Consider the following 11,354-nt stretch of genomic DNA (forward strand, 5'->3'; position numbering starts at 1 on the left):
TAATTCAATTTTAGTTTCATCAGTCCATGGCACCTTGTTCCAAAATGAAGCTGGCTTGTCCAAATGTGCTTTAGCATACCTCAAGGGACTCTGTTTGTGGCATGTACGCAGAAAAGGCTTTCAGTGCATTACAGCATCATACATCATCTCTTTGTGCAAAGTGTGCTGTATAGTTGAACGATGCACAGAGACACTATCTGCAGCAAGATCATGTTGTAGGTCTTTGGAGCAGGTCTGTGGATTGACTGACTGTTCTCACCATCCTTCGCTTCAGCTTATCTGAGATTTTTCTTGGCCTGCCACTTTGGGCCTTAACTAGTACTGTGCCTGTGGCCTTCCATTTCCTCACTATGTCAGTGGAAACTGACAGCTGAAATCTCTGAGATAGCTTTTTGTATCCTTCCCCTAAACCAAGGGTAGGCAACCTGTTCCAGAAAGAGCCATGAGGGTGCAGATTTTCTTTGCAGCCACTGACTCCACCAGGTGATTTCGCCATGAGGGTGCAGGTTTTCTTTGCAGCCACTGACTCCACCAGGTGATTTCACTGATTAACTGTTAATCAGTGAAATCACCTGGTGGAGTCAGTGGCTGCAAAGAAAACCTGCACCCTCATGGCTCTTTCTGGAACAGGTTGCCTACCCCTGCCCTAAACCATGATGTTGAACAAACTTTGTTTTCATGTCATTTGAGAGTTGTTTAGAGGCTCCCATTTTGCCACTCATTAGAAGAGGGGAAACGTGCAAATAGCCACCTTAAATACCCTTTCTCATGATTGGATTCACCTGTGTAAGGTGGTCAAAGGTCATTGAGCTTACCAAACCAATTTTGTGTTCCAATAATTAGTGCTAAATATATTCAAATCAATAAAACAACAAGGGTGCCCAAATTTATGCACCTGCCCAATTTTGTTTAAAGAATTATTGCATACTTTCTGTAAATCCTAGAAACTTCATTTCACTTCTCAAATATCAGTGTGTTTGTCTGCTATATGATACATTTAACTGAAATTTCTGATCCAACCAATGATTTATAAAGGAAAATCATGGAAATTATGTATGTAAGCATACTGAACGCCAGATATCAGTTCTCTACAGGTTTTGTGGATTGAAGACACGCGCACACACACAGAGGCCACTTGGCTATTGTAATATAGATTTTTCAGCATCAAAGCATCATAAATAGCCTGATTTGGGAACATAATATCTCAGTGCCTACACAGCAAAGTGATAGAAACACAAAAGACACAAATGTATTTCACCAGAGCTTCATTGAATCCCAGATTCATTCCAAAACACTACTACAGCCTTCCTCAGACTGTGGAGCCATCCATTATTCCTCATATTCTCCTCGATACAGCACTGATTTAAAATGTGATCTGTCTTAGCGTTCTTATTCCTTCACAAATGATGATTTTTTTTTTTTTTTTCTTTTCATTTATGAAGCAAAGTGAATCAAATATCAAATTAAAGAAGTGACGGTAATAAAAACTCTTAATTTCTTTCTTGAAACGTGTCACGTTGATGGCAACACAGACGGCTGCTGATGATCGATCAATCAGTTGTAAAATGATTGATTTTCTTATTAACAAGAAAACTGTCATCCTGAAATTTCCGTCCTGTTGGGACAGATGCAGGAAGATTCTCCCTCAGGGTTTGTGTGTGAGGCTTATTGAGGCTATAAAAGACGTTATGTAGGTTTGCTGCTTAAAATAAATTCTGTTTCAGATATTTAAAAAAAAACTCACCTTTATCAATTTAGGGTTGTTTTTGTAAAATATTAAATACTAAGCAGCCTTTTGCTCTTTGGTTTAATTGACTTCAAATGTGACTGTTCTTCACACTGTTGTCAACATGACAACCAGGTGCTTTGACCTGTGTAACCCTGAGGGAGTCTCCTGTCCGTCCTCTTGGTGTGTTGAAGTTACAGTCGACCCTAAAGCCGGCCTCTCGCCTGGCCGAGTCCAGTGCTGAAGCTTCCTGTGCAGCACCTCGGCACGGCTCGTGTGTTTCCTGGCTGGACGTCAGCACGCTGCTCCACATAGATCAGCACAGTTTTGGAAAGGTCATTTCAACTCATGCCTGTTTTGAACATCTTCCAGTTTTTTTGCGAGCTTGGCTGGACTGCCGGCCGTCTCAGCTACCTCAGGTTACATTTCCGGCGACCCGGTGCAGGTTCAGTGTGACTCGACATGATTTTTTTTTTTTTTTTTTTTATGCCTCAGATATTGAGAGTTGAGACCAGCTTCCCCTGTATTTGCATCATGTTGTGCTGAGGCCGATGTGGCTGAGGTCTTCTTCCAAGCACCGCGATTAAAAGCGACTTTTGCCGAGCGGTGTGCCTGCTCAGGAGGTCTGTGTGTGAAATGCTGACAGGAGGTGATGGGGGGAAACGAGCCCATGTACAGGGAAGTGTAGAACTGAGCCAAACTCAGCCGGGTGATTTGATTTTAGACACATCGCAGCACCTTTGCTCTTTGCACTCTGAAGATTTCTGTAAATGATACATTTTTAATCATCTAAATTATGAATGAATTTTGTTTGTTTTTGTTTTTATTTTTTTCAGGAAACCACTCAGAGTATGATATTAATGTGAAAGTAGCCTGTAGAAATAATTGATAGTCGTGGCCCGGGCTCCCACTGATCATCCCCTCTCTACTTCCACTTTCGCACGCTTCATTCTTCTTTTTAATCTTTCATTTTTTCCTCCTCGCTGTATCTGGGGCACCAGTGTTGAACAGCCTCTCAAATCCGCTGACAAGTGGATCAATCGTCTTTCCCCTTATAATAACCCACCGTCTACCATCTGCACTTTCCTGCATGAGCAGCGTCTGCCGCCGAGCACCTCTGTATGCTCTCTATCCCCTCACGGTCGGCTCATCGTCCCTGTTAAAATTAGCGAGGCGTTCTGTGGCGGGAGACGTACCGGAGTAATTACTGTCACCAGACTGATCCTTTTTCTGCTGGCTGATGCAGTCAGCAGGGACGGTGGATGAGTTGTACCGTGTGCACTGATTGCAGCTTTAGCCTTGTCACTTGGATCGTTGTGTCTGCACATGCATGACACATTTTGTACCTTTGTTCTCCAGCGTGCGTCTCCGGGTGCGTGCATATGCTCATACATATGAGGCACCATTGATGCTGACAAACTCCTAACTGCGTGTCATCTCCGTCTCATCTTGTGCTGCTAAGCAGCCAGAGCAGAGGAGGTGGAATCTTGTCTATATTCCCTGCCTATCTTTTATTGATGGCAGAGTAATCACAGGGCCAGAGTACAAATCCTCTTACTCTGTGCATTGCCTTAAGTAATGGATTTATGAGTGCATTAAAGAGCCGTAGTCGTGCAGAGGCCCCTGCCAGACTGGCTCTCTCCTTCACTCTCCTTCTGATCGACCGTCTTTGTGTCTCAGTCGGTCTACTTTTGTTTTCTCAGCATGTCTCTGCTGTTAAGGGAGACCTCTCTGCTTCAGTCATTCTCAGCTGGCTCATTCTTACTTTTTTTACCTTCAGAAGCATTTGAGGACTCTTCTATCAATCAATCAATCAATTTTATTTATATAGCGCCAAATCACAACAAACAGTTGCCCCAAGGCGCTTACAATCTCATCATCTGACGAGTCACGTACGATTCCTTTAACAGAAATGACACGCTGCACCTGCAGATATGGACATAAGGGCGCACTGCTTCATTCATGCCATTTCACGACTGGACGTCTGTGACCATGGGTCATCTACAGAGGAACAGAAGGATCATACTTCATGTCTACTCGATAAGAGGGATTAAATATTAGAAATTGCCAGTTTTTTTTCTTTGGTGTCCCCCCCAGGAGAGGCGCAATGTTGTCACACTTTCTAGGTGCTCGCACCATCACAAGGTTTCGTTGACGCTTGTCCGACCATATTTGGAATGTTGGAGATGGAATGTTTTGCAGTTCCCTATTTCTGTTTTGTTTTTTTGTTTTTTTTTTGCGCCCGTTTTTTGGCCAGTTCCTGTTTCTTTCACCCAACTTTGTGTTATGTGTGAAGGGGCCATAAGGAAAAACTCCCTGTGATAATAATGAGGAAGAAACATCAAACAGACCAGACTCGGAGGGCAACCCACTGCTTAGGCCATTCTAACAGTTACAAATTTTTTTACAGATTTTACAAGAATGTACAAGAACTTCTTTACAAACAGAAGAAACAAAAGAGCAACAAAACAGAGTCCTTAATTGAAATTAAAAAGATGTTTATTTTGGGTCTTTTGTCTCTGTGCCTCCAGATGGGTGGGCAGGGTTCCCTGAGATCTGTCCAACCTCCTGGAGTGCAGGGCCGGCATCTGTTGGAGGTCTGATTAGTGCTTCACACAGAGAGAAAAAGAGCAGTCAGTCAGCTGGAAATAACTCCACCTGAGGCATTAATTCACCAGCAGTAAATCAAGAGGGAATCAACCGGCACCTCGAACTGAGTTTCACTAACGGACCCAAAACTCTTATTATTACCTGTTCCACTGCTAATAATAAGAGTTAAAAGGAGAGGAAGCATAATTCTATACTATACCGGCATGCTAGTTATACAACAGGGGGATAGAAGCGTCTTTAGTCTGGTCGCATCCCACTCCCCAAAGATCTCCCAGGTCTCAAATCCCCACAGGTTTCCACTGAGGGCACGGCCTGTCTACAAGTCCAACCCATCCAGACAGTCGCCAGCGCCAGAAATGGTCACGCCAGGATACAGTGGAAGCCATTGCTCTGTCAGCGGTGCATCTGCCGGGCTGTTAGTGGTGGTCATATGCAGACTCTTTGTCCGCCAGCAGAAATCAATGGGCTAAAACAAATGAATAAGCTGCAGTAACACTGTAGAGTGACGGCGAAATTACCACCCAGGGAGACAACTGGTGCATCTCCACCTCTTCAAAGTAACCATCCATCTGCCACAGCTCGGTGAAATGTGGACGTCCATTTGGCCTTTTCCAGGTGCTGGGGTTCTTATCACTGACATATCTATCTGCTGGATCATTTCCTTATTTATTTCCTTCATTTCCTTTCTAATTTCTTCCATCATTTCCTCATCTTCTTCCTGATTTCCCCATTTACTCCTTTATTTCCTGATTTCCTTACTCATTCCCATCATTTCCTTTCCTTTATCATTTCCTCCCTCATGTCCTCATTTTCTCCTTTATTTCCTGATTTCCTTACTCATTCCCATCATTTCCTTTCCTTTATCATTTCCTCCCTCATGTCCTCATTTTCTCCTTTATTTCCTGATTTCCTTACTCATTCCCATCATTTCCTTTCCTTTATCATTTCCTCCCTCATGTCCTCATTTTCTCCTTTATTTCCTGATTTCCTTCCTCATTTTTGTATTTCTACAAGGAGACAGTAAAGGATGTGGTGCGCTGTGCTGTGTACAGGGACAAAAGCCCACACGGCCTAAGGAACAGTTTGACACATAGTAACTGCAGCTGTGTCCAAGGATTCTAAGTACCAAAGACATCCAGTCATCAGCTCAGGTCACTGGTTAGCATCCGCGAAGCACAGCGACCTTTGTTCTGCTGTAGAGGTGTCAGCATGGCCAAACACGTCTGTCTTACGGCTCAAGCCGAGCTGGGATAGATGTCAAAGGACCCAGAGACTCGTGGTCCTGTCATCACTGAGGCTGCTGTGGTTGAGGCTGGAGGATGAAACAAGCTTGAAGAACTTCACGGAACCTCCCCAGATGAGTTGTGGAGGAGGAATGTTGAGAAAGTGAGATGAGTGCTGTTGAAATCTATTTATTCAAGCTTTGTAAGTTGGAGACGCTTGTGCAAAAGTTGCTGCAGAGCCACTGTTTTTGTTTTTCTTTTTCTTTTTCCACCCCTCCAGTTCTTGGTTTTCCTTTTTCTCCACATTTGTCTTCACCCTGTCCTCATCCTAATTATGCTGCTGTACGTCTGCACCGACTCACTTCTGGAAATCCCAAGAGAGAAACCACACACACACAGACTCACTCTCTCAGTCTCTGTCTCTGTCTGAAGTTTTCCAGCTCTGTTTTAATTATGTGCGAGTGAATCTTGGTAACTTGACAAAAAAAATAAAATTCATGCTGTCATGGAATTTGCACAATCAGAGGTATGAATTATACAGTTAGACACACTTTGAGATGTTTGCAGAAAGTATGTTCTTCATCCACTTGCAGAAACATTAGAAAGTTGCTTTCCTTATGTCTCATTTTACCTCTCAACCCCCCCCCCCCACCACCACAGAGTCATCAGAAGGCGTGTCCCTCCCACTGGGTAATTCCAGAGACTTTATTCTCAGCTTGGACCTGAAGTTCATGTCAAACGGCAGTGTGTCTGTGGTCCTTGAAACCACTGAGAAGGGTTCGCCCTTCACAATCCACTACGTGACCAACACACAGCTCATCACCTTCAAAGACCGAGACATCACCTACGGCATTGGACTGCGAACTGCCTGGAGCACCTTGACCCGTGACCTGCTCACTGACCTCAGGAAGGGTGTGGGACTGTCCAACACCAAAGCTGTCAAGGCCACTAAGGTTGGCTTCATTCAGACTTGGTTTAATGTCTTAGGGTAGCCAAAGAAAACTGGACGTGTGAGTGGTCTTGTCGCGTTATTTTGATATCGATGTTTACAGACAGTAATATTATTGTCACCTAACCAGCATTTCAGTCATGAATGACATTTTCTGCATTTGTGTGTGGTTTCTCTCTCAGATTATGCCCAGAAGAGTTGTCCATTTGGTACTGCGTGGGCGGGGCTTTGTAGACAACATCACTATCTCCACTACCGCCCACATGGCTGCTTTCTTTGCTGCAAGTGACTGGCTGTTGCGCAACCAGGACAAGCGCGGCGGCTGGCCTATCATGGTTACACGTAAGCTGGGAGAAGGATTCCGGCCACTGGAACCCGGCTGGTACTCGGCCATGGCCCAGGGTCAGGCCATGTCCACGCTGGTCAGAGCGTACCTCCTCACCAAGGACCAGGCTTACCTCAATGCTGCCATCAAGGCGGTAGGACCGTACAAGGTGCCTTCAGCGCAGCGCGGGGTCAAAGCCGTGTTCATGAACAAATACGACTGGTTTGAAGAGTACCCGACCACGCCCAGTTCTTTTGTCCTCAACGGCTTCATCTATTCCCTGTTGGGTCTCTATGACTTGACAGAGACAGCCGGCGAGAAGCTCGGCAGGGAGGCCGGGCAGCTGTTCAGCCGCGGCATGGAGTCACTCAAAGCTATGCTGCCTCTCTTTGACACGGGTTCTGGGAGCATTTATGACCTGCGACATTTCATATTGGGCACTGCACCCAATCTAGCACGCTGGGACTATCACACCACACACATCAACCAGCTCCAGCTGCTGGCGTCCATAGACAACTCTCCCATCTTCAAGGACGTGGTCAAACGCTGGAAGAATTATTTAAAAGGCATCCGTGCCAAGCACAACTAACGCCTGCTGCTGTCTACATCTTAGACACTTTTCCACTGCAGGGACCAGATCCTGACGACTAACGTATCAGAAATTCTCAAACTAGTTCCAGCTTCAGGCTTGGGATGGGAATCGTTCACTGATGTTGTTGATCGGTCCTGTTCCCTTATTGATTCCTGGTCGTTTTTTTCTGTTTGGAAAAGACAGAGGTCGCCATGCATCTTCAGCATTCATGCAGCTCTTCTCCTTGTTGTTAGATGTTTGACTTCATGACACTGCTGGAGGTTTTGCAGAGTGGGACAGTCAGACATGTTAATGTCCCAGACACACGAGTCCAGTGGATTAAACAAACTGGAGCTGGTTTTTAGTTCCCGTTCCTGCTGCAGGCTCAGTTTCCTCTCAGTGTTTCCACCAGACTGGAACGATGTTGAAGATAAATGTGAACATGGGAGTACTGGTTCTGGTTCCACACCCTGTTCGACTCTTAGTTATCACTTAACTGTGTTTCAGTGCAGCAGAAGTGACGACGCGCTGGTTTGTGTTTAAATATTTGTCCGTTAGCGCTGACGGACAACGTAACGAGTATAAAACGGTGACGTCTGTCCAGCTCATAAATATGACCAGCTGAACACAAGCCACATCGCTGCACAGCTTTCACAAAATCAAATAGTTTTATAAAGTAAAATAAAATAAAATTCCACATAATTATAAATTAAAAATAAAATTCCATTTTAATGTCAACAGTTGACCAGCATGAACGGCTGTTTTAACATGTGCGGGGAGAAGAAAGAGGAACTTGATTTCTGTGCTGGAGGCAAATAAAAGCCAACAGTCAAAGCAGTGCGAAACCTCACGATCACGACACTCCAGCAACGAAACTTCAGAGGAAATACAATTTTCTCTCTGTAATTCAGAACAATTCACTGCTTTATTGGTGAAATGTTCCGTTTTCCTCTGGACGTGCTCCACGTCCTTGTTTTTTTTTTTAAATAAAACCATGCCCAATTCTCTGAAAGTGAAAACTAACATTTTCCAGAGTGTAAGTCGCCTCTGTTCAAAAATTGTCTCTAGAAGAGGGGAAAAAATACATTTATGTCACACCAAAGAATAAGTCTCATCTTTATTTATTTTGTATGTAGAACTCTGTTTTTGATGCAGCGTTTTTCTGGGTGCGACTTTACAAACAGGAACTTGAGGTCGCACATGTGCACATTTTTTTTTATCAGCTACTTAATTTGGGATTTTTGTGCATTGTTGAGTTGTTTTTATGAATATGCATATGTCGCTGACATATGAATGAGTGAAGGTCCTCACCATCTCACCATGTCAATTAGGTCCTTCACCCTTTTTTCAGTAAATGGTTCTGGGGAGCATTAGCATGGTTAAAACCCTTTCGCTTCAGCAGCACTGAACTGTAGCCCTCTTAACCCCCCGCCATTTTAAGCCGTTTTCTTTATTTGCCTCTTACAAGCCTGGAAAGTCCTCACCATCTCATTTAGGTCCTTCAGACTTTAAAAAAAAAATGTTCTGGGCAGCATTAGCATGGCTAAAAACCTTCAGGTAATTTACACACTAAATAGTCACTGAGCTGTCAAGGTGCGCGCTGCCTCTCACTTTAGCATTCCCAGTTTCAGTGTCGACTCTCTGCTGAATTCCTGTGAGATTTCCTCCATTTATGCAATATCTCCTCTTTGTCTTTTTTTTTTATTTATTTTTTAATTGAGACAAAAGGATGAACATACCACAGCAAAAACAACGTACTGAAAAACAGGTTAATCTCCTGCACTGCTGGACCAGGAAGTATTCAACATTTGAGATTTCCTGTTTCACTGTGGGCTTAAAATTTGGCACTTCCTGTTTGGGCCTCCCCTGTGCCATGAACGAGATTGCTCCGGTGCTGTTCATATTATTATTATTAACACCAAACATTTTATTTTTTTACGGTTAATAATCCCACTGGATTGTAAGTCTCAGGACCTCCCAAACTGGTTAAAACAAAACAAAAAACAAAACTGCGACTTAGACTCTGGAAAATATTGTATTTCAAAATAAAAGCAAAAACAGAATTTTTGTTTGTTTTTTTAATATTGCAGAACACCCTTGGTACTTTTACAGCCACTTTATTTTAGAGAACTCAGCCAGCGATGTAGAAGAATTTCTAATTCACCAGATGTCTCGTGGAGTTCAGTTAAATCAGTTGAGGTTGACTTGGTGGTAAAACTGTCTCCAGCAGGACGTCCATAAAAAATGGACTACGACTCTCCACAGACGGGACGCCAGTCCTGTGCAGGTTACTTCCCCATCTTAGGCTGGTACCTGTTTCCAGCTGGGTGAACTGGGACCAAAGGAAGCGTCTTGTCCAAGGACAGAGCTGGAGACAGTGATCAGGAATCAAACCCAGAACTAAACTTCTTATGTCGCTCTAATTTAGAAACTGACAAATAAAATACCTGCTCCTTCAAACGTTGTCCTGGTTCCACTGGTGGAAACATGTACCAGGTACTAAGTTCAAGTACTGGTTCCTGCAGTGGAGAAACAGCTGAAGAGTTGATGGCTCGATGAAAACGTGTTTGTCTGAACGGTTGAATGTCTGGAGCTGAAATAGTTACAGTATGTTTTTTGATTTCATGTGAAGCGTGCGTTCTGTCGAGGGCGGCGCCCCGCCCCCCCGCGAGCTGTCCTCTCTGAACATCTCCTGCAGCACTGACTGCAGCATTCCTCTCCTCACTTCCTTATGCTGCAGTTTTTATGTTTCTGTTTAAAGGGGGCGTGGCGTGACGTGACGAGGCGCTCCGACACATTCAGCTTTCACTTTTAACTGTTTCTTCAGACTTTTAAAATTTATTGAATCAAAGCTGAAAGTTATTGAATATTGAGGGTGAATTATGTGGAGAAGATTGTTGCCAAAAAGAAGAAACCACTTAACGTGAAATAGCTAAACCTCTGGAAGTATAATGTGGTTGTCAGCTTCAAAAAGAAAAAAAAAATTAAACTAAATTTAGGTTTAGATTTTTTTTTTACATTTGGCTGCCAGTTTTACACAAACACACTCATGTGCTCCAAATTCCATAGCAGAAGGTTCCAGTTCTATTCTGAGCTTGTTATTTCAATGAATGGATTATTTTATGTTTGTGCTGGACTCAGTTACAGTTTGGCTGAACCATCAAACATCACTTAAAATTTTTGGGACTGATGGTGGATCAATCGTCCGGCTGCACAGCAGAACGGCTAAGCTAATCCAGTTAGCACAAACTAGCCGGAGGTCTCTTCCACTGCCAGAGTGACTGTAGTGAGGAACAGCACGTGTACTCTGTTGGACCGGTTCTACTTACTGTGTAGTTGTGGTTCAGATTTCCACCTTCACTCAGACCTGTGGTTCCCAGTAGACAGTCACGAGGAAGGTGGTACAGTGGTCCCTCGCTATAACGCGTTTTTTTTTTTTTTTTAACAGCACATTGTGTTCTGCGTCCTTATCAGGCGGGCCGGTCGCGGCACCGGTCGGCATCACCGCGGTTGCTCTCACTGCCTCCGATGCGCTTACTGAGTCTGTGGGCTCGGTAAGCACCGCAGCGGGCCACTCGCAACACCCCCCTCTCTGCTGTGCGGAGCTGCAGACAACTCTGACAACAGGTCCAGAGACTACGCTCGCTGTTTTGATGCAGAGCGCTCTTGCAGCCCGCAAGGATAGACTTGCGGAAAAATCTGCAGCACTGCATGGTCTCGGTAACCGCAGCCGCAGAAAACCGTGGCCATGACTTGGATTCTTTGCGGGTCCCGCATCCGTGCCCCCGGAGGCAGTGAGCGAAGGGAGAGCACGCGCATTGTGTTCTGCGTGTGTCTGTTTATAATCTTCTCTCCCAGAAGAAAAACTAGAGTGTTTACACAGAAGAGAAAAGTGAGAAAATGTTAATACCTGTTTGAGAAAAGTGTATGAGAGTGTGAGTAGTGTGTAG

General features: G+C 44.3%; 1 protein-coding gene across 1 annotated transcript in view; it reads left to right on the forward strand.

The window, feature by feature from the left end:
- glceb (glucuronic acid epimerase b) overlaps positions 1–9,130 on the forward strand; it is a 150,468-nt gene extending 141,338 nt beyond the window's left edge. Inside the window, exons 5-6 of the mRNA XM_034183058.1 lie at positions 6,220–6,512; positions 6,691–9,130. Of these exons, the coding sequence (XP_034038949.1) occupies positions 6,220–6,512; positions 6,691–7,422 (1,025 nt within the window). The 3' untranslated portion in view covers positions 7,423–9,130. The remainder of the gene's footprint in view (positions 1–6,219; positions 6,513–6,690) is intronic.
- Positions 9,131–11,354: the final 2,224 nt, after the last annotated feature.

This window comes from Thalassophryne amazonica, chromosome 2 (genome assembly GCF_902500255.1).
Source record: "Thalassophryne amazonica chromosome 2, fThaAma1.1, whole genome shotgun sequence".
Lineage (NCBI taxonomy): Eukaryota > Metazoa > Chordata > Actinopteri > Batrachoidiformes > Batrachoididae > Thalassophryne > Thalassophryne amazonica.